This window comes from Perca fluviatilis, chromosome 5 (assembly GCF_010015445.1).
Source record: "Perca fluviatilis chromosome 5, GENO_Pfluv_1.0, whole genome shotgun sequence".
In the NCBI taxonomy this organism is placed as follows: domain Eukaryota; kingdom Metazoa; phylum Chordata; class Actinopteri; order Perciformes; family Percidae; genus Perca; species Perca fluviatilis.
In genome coordinates, this window is record NC_053116.1 from 38,786,704 (window position 1) to 38,791,703 (window position 5,000).

At 31.9% G+C, this 5,000-nt stretch overlaps 1 protein-coding gene across 1 annotated transcript in view; it reads left to right on the forward strand.

Annotated features, from left to right (window-relative positions):
* Positions 1 to 617: 617 nt before the first annotated feature.
* LOC120559063 (G protein-coupled receptor kinase 5-like) overlaps positions 618 to 5,000 on the forward strand; it is a 17,008-nt gene continuing 12,625 nt past the window's right edge. The window contains exons 1-2 of the mRNA XM_039800486.1: positions 618 to 647; positions 3,222 to 3,386. Coding sequence (XP_039656420.1) covers positions 618 to 647; positions 3,222 to 3,386 — 195 coding nt within the window. The remainder of the gene's footprint in view (positions 648 to 3,221; positions 3,387 to 5,000) is intronic.

Genomic DNA, 5,000 nt, shown 5'->3' on the forward strand with positions numbered 1-5,000 from the left:
TCTTTTTTCGCATGTATGAAAGCCTTCTGCCGCTGTATGAAGTGGAAAACGAAATTTATTGGATATTTCAAAACCTTTTAAACAAATAAAATACTGAAATATTGGGGCGCGGTAAAATTATCCAGCCCCCTTAAGTTAATACTTTGCAGCGCCACCTTTTTGCTGCGCATTACAGCTGTAAGTCGCTTAGGGTATGCTCTATCAGTTTTGCACATCGAGACTGACGTACATTTTTGCCCAATTCCTCCTTGCAAAACAGTTCGAAGCTCCAGTGGAAGTTGGATGGAGAGCCGCTTTCTGTGAACAGCAGTTTTCAGTTCTTTCCGACAGATTTCCTCGATTGGATTCAGGTCTGACTTTGACTGGGGCTTGGCCATTCCAACACCTGGATATGTTTATTTGTGAAACCATTCCATTGTAGATTTTGCTTTATGTTTGGATCATTGCATGGCTTTGGAAGACAAATCTCCGTCCCAGTCTCAGGTCTTTGCAGACTCCATCATCAGGTTTTCTCAGCATGGTCCTGTATTTGGCCCCATCCATCTTCCCATCAATTTAACCATCTTCCCTGTCCCTGCTGAAGAAAAGCAGGCCCAAACCATGATGCTGCCACCACCATGTTGGACAGTGGGTATGGTGTGTTCAGGGTGATGAGCTGTGTTGCTTTTTACGCCAAACATAACGCTTTGCATTGTTGCCAAAAAGTTCGATTTTGGTTTCATCTGACCACAGCACCTTTCTTCCACATGTTTGGTGTGTCTCCCAGGTGGCTTGGGCAAACTTTAAACGACACTTTTATGGATATCTTTAAGAAATGGCTTTCTTCTTGCCACTCTTCCATAAAGGCCAGATTTGTGCAGTATAACACTGATTGTTGTCATATGGACAGAGTCTCCCACCTCAGCTGTAGATCTCTGCAGTTCACTCCAGAGTGATCATGGGCCTCTTTGGCTGCATCTCTGATCAGTCTTCCTTGTATGAGCTGGAAAGTTTAGGAGGGACGGCCGGTCTTCAGAGATTTGTAGTGGTCTGATAACCTTCCATTTCAAATATTATCGCTTACACAGTGCTCCTTTGGGATGTTTAAAGCTTGGGAAATCTTTTTTTGTATCCAACCGGCTTTTAAACTTCTCCCACAACAGTATCTCGACCTGTTCTGGTGTGTCCCTTTGTTCTTCATGATGCTCTCTGCGCTTTTAAACGGACCTCTGAGACTATCACAGAGCAGGTGCATTTATAATGGAGACTTGATTACACACAGCTGGATTCTATTTATCATCATTAGTCATTTAGGTCAACATTGGATCATTCAGAGATCCTCACTGAACTTCTGAGAGAGTTTGCTGCACTGAAAGTAAAGGGGCTGGAATAATTTTGCACTTCCACTTTTTCAGTTTTATTTGTTAAAAAGTTTGAAATAGCCAATGAATTTCTGCTCCACTTCATAATTGGGACCCACTTGTTAGTTGATTCTTCACAAAAAATTACAGTTTTATATCTTTATGTTTGGAGCCTGAAATGTGCAAAAGTCGAAACGTTCACAAAGCTAATACTTTCAAGAAGGCACTGTGTATATATATATATATATATATATATATATATATATATATATTTATTTATTTATTTATTAATTAATTAATTATTATTATTTTCCAAAAAAATTGTATTTTATTTTGACCTCACAATATTTTTCATTTTATAATTGTTTTTATTATTATTTCTAAATTTTTAGTTATTTTTATTAAATTTTTTTTTACATTATTTTTCAGTTTTATAATTGTTTTTATTTTTATTTTTATTTTCTTAATTTTATAATTTTATTTTGATTTTATTTTGAAAACCATATATTTTTCATTTTTATAATTATTTTTATTTGTTTTATATATATTTTCTGTTAACTTTAACTGAGTCTATATATTTATTTTTATTTATTTTTTCATTGTTTAATGCTTTTTTTTTATATATAGTAGTATTTCATTTTATTTTCATTTTATTTCTATTTTTATTTCTTATATGTTTTAATTTTTATTTTATTTTTATTTATTCAGCATTTTTTTGTTTGCATTCTTTATTTTATTTTAATAAATGCATTATTTATATATTTCTTTTATTTGTTGTTATTTTTTAATTATTTTATATCATTTTTGATTCACAATTTTTTCATTTTATAATTGTTTTTATTATTATTTTCTAAATTTTTAGTTATTTTTATTACATTTTTTAATTTATTTTCAGTTTTATAATTGTTTTTATTTTTATTTATTTTCTTTAATTTTTATAATTTTTTTATTTTTTATTTTATTTTGAAAACCATATATTTTTCATTTTATAATTATTTTTATTTTGTTTTTATATATATTTTCTGTTAACTTATCTGAGTCTATATATTTATTTTTATTTATTTTCATTGTTTAATGCTTATTTTTATATATAGTATTCTATTTTTTTCATTTTATTTTCATTTTTATTATTTCTATATGTTTTAATTTTTATTTTAGTTTTTATTTATTCAGTATTTTTGTTTGCATTCTTTATTTTATTTTAATAACGTTATTATTTTCTATATATTTCTTTTTATTTGTTATTTTTTTAATTATTTTTATATCATTTTTGACTACAATTTTTTTCATTTTTATAATTGTTTTTATTATTATTTTCTTAAATTTTAGTTATTTTTATTACATTTTTTAAATTTATTTTTCAGTTTTATAATTGTTTTATTTTTTATTTTCTTAATTTTCATAATTTTTTTTATTTTGAAAACCATATATTTTTCATTTTTATAATTATTTTATTTGTTTTTATATATATTTTCTGTTAACTTAACTGAGTCTATATATTTATTTTTTTATTTATTTTTTCATTGTTTAATGCTTATTTTTTATATATAGTATTTCTTTCATTTTTCATTTTATTTTCTATTTTTTATTATTTTCTATATGTTTAAATTTTTTATTTTAGTTTTTATTTATTCAGTATTTTTTGTGTTTGCATTCTTTACTTTATTTTAATAACTTTTTAAAATTATTTTATATATATATTTTTAAATTTAATATATATTTTTACAATATTATTTTCCTTTTTATTGATTATTATTATTATTATTATTATTATTATTGGCTAGTGTACCTTTACCCTGTGTGAGTGAGAGGGAGATGGGAACAACATAAAGCAGTATTTGTGATTTGTGTGTGAGATCCTGTCTTGGTTTCTGCCCTCAGGTGTGTGCATGCCAGGTGAGAGCGACCGGGAAGATGTACGCCTGCAAGAAGCTGGAGAAGAAGAGGATAAAGAAGAGGAAAGGGGAGTCCATGGCGCTCAACGAGAAGCAGATTTTAGAGAAAGTCAACAGCAGATTTGTTGTGAGTAAAAGTAAAAGAAGAGTTTAAAGGGTAACTTCGGTATTGTTCAACATGGACTCTATGTTCCCATGTTTCTGTTTCAGATTATTATTCTAAGTGTCTGACAACATTATGGGATGGATCCCTACAGAGATAGAGCTTTTAGTTAAAGAGTAAGATCCTTTTAGTTTAACATGAAACAGCCCCAAAATCACCATCACCAAACTCCACCAGACTCCATACATCAGGACTTTGTGGAGATAGATACTCACCAGACCCGATTTAAATATTAGCATATTTACATACTTTTACTATTAGCATATCTCCACCAGATCAGTAAATAATCAGACTTTTAGGTATAGAGCCAGCATATTCCACCAGACTCCATGTAAATAATCAGGACTTTTATCATCGTAAAACACACTTCATTCAAAGTGGACAGAAACTAAATAAAACTACCAAAAGCCGTCTTGGTTCATCTTTCCACTGTTCCAACAATCACCACTCTGTTTGGGTTGGAATAACCCTAATTCACCCATTTACATGTGGAGATATACTGGCTCTATACACGCTAAAAGTCCTGATTATTTACATGGAGTCTGGTGGAGATATGCTGGGCTCTATACACGCTAAAAGTCCTGATTATTTACATGGAGTCTGGTGGAGATATGCGTGGCTCTTGATACACCTTAAAAGTCCTGATTATTTACATGGAGTCTGGTGGAGATATGCTGGCTCTATACACGCTAAAGTCCTGATTATTTACATGGAGTCTGGTGGAGATATACTGGCTCTATACACGCTTAAAAGTCCTGATTATTTACATGGAGTCTGGTGGAGATATGCTGGCTCTATACACGCTTAAAAGTCCTGATTATTTACATGGAGTCTGGTGGAGATATACTGGCTCTATACATGCTAAAAGTCCTGATTATTTACATGGAGTCTGGTGGAGATATACTGGCTCTATACACGCTAAAAGTCCTGATTATTTACATGGAGTCTGGTGGAGATATGCTGGGCTCTATACACGCTAAAAGTCCTGATTATTTACATGGAGTCTGGTGGAGATATGCTGGCTCTATACACGCTAAAAGTCCTGATTATTTACATGGAGTCTGGTGTAGTTTGGTGATGGTGATTTCGGGGCTGTTTCATGTTTCAATACTGGACCAGTTTCAAAGATAGTTGTTCCCATCAGTCACTTAGACACAAAAAGATGGAAAACAGGGAAAAAGGTCAAAACAGCCTGTAAATGTTCTCTTGCCGACTGCTTCGTCTCAGCACTTCTCTACCTTTGAAAGTGTTCTCGTGCTCACACACACACACACACACAAACACACACACACACACAAACACACACACACACAGAGAGACACACACACACACACACACACACACCGAGACACACACACACACAGACACAGACAAAACCACACACACACACACAGCCAAAAACACACACAGATACACACACACACAGATACACACACAGATACACACACACACACACACATATACACACACACACACAGACACACACATAGACACACACACACACACACACACACACACATATACACACAAACACACAGACACCGATACACACACACACACACACACATACATACATACATATACATACACACACACACACAC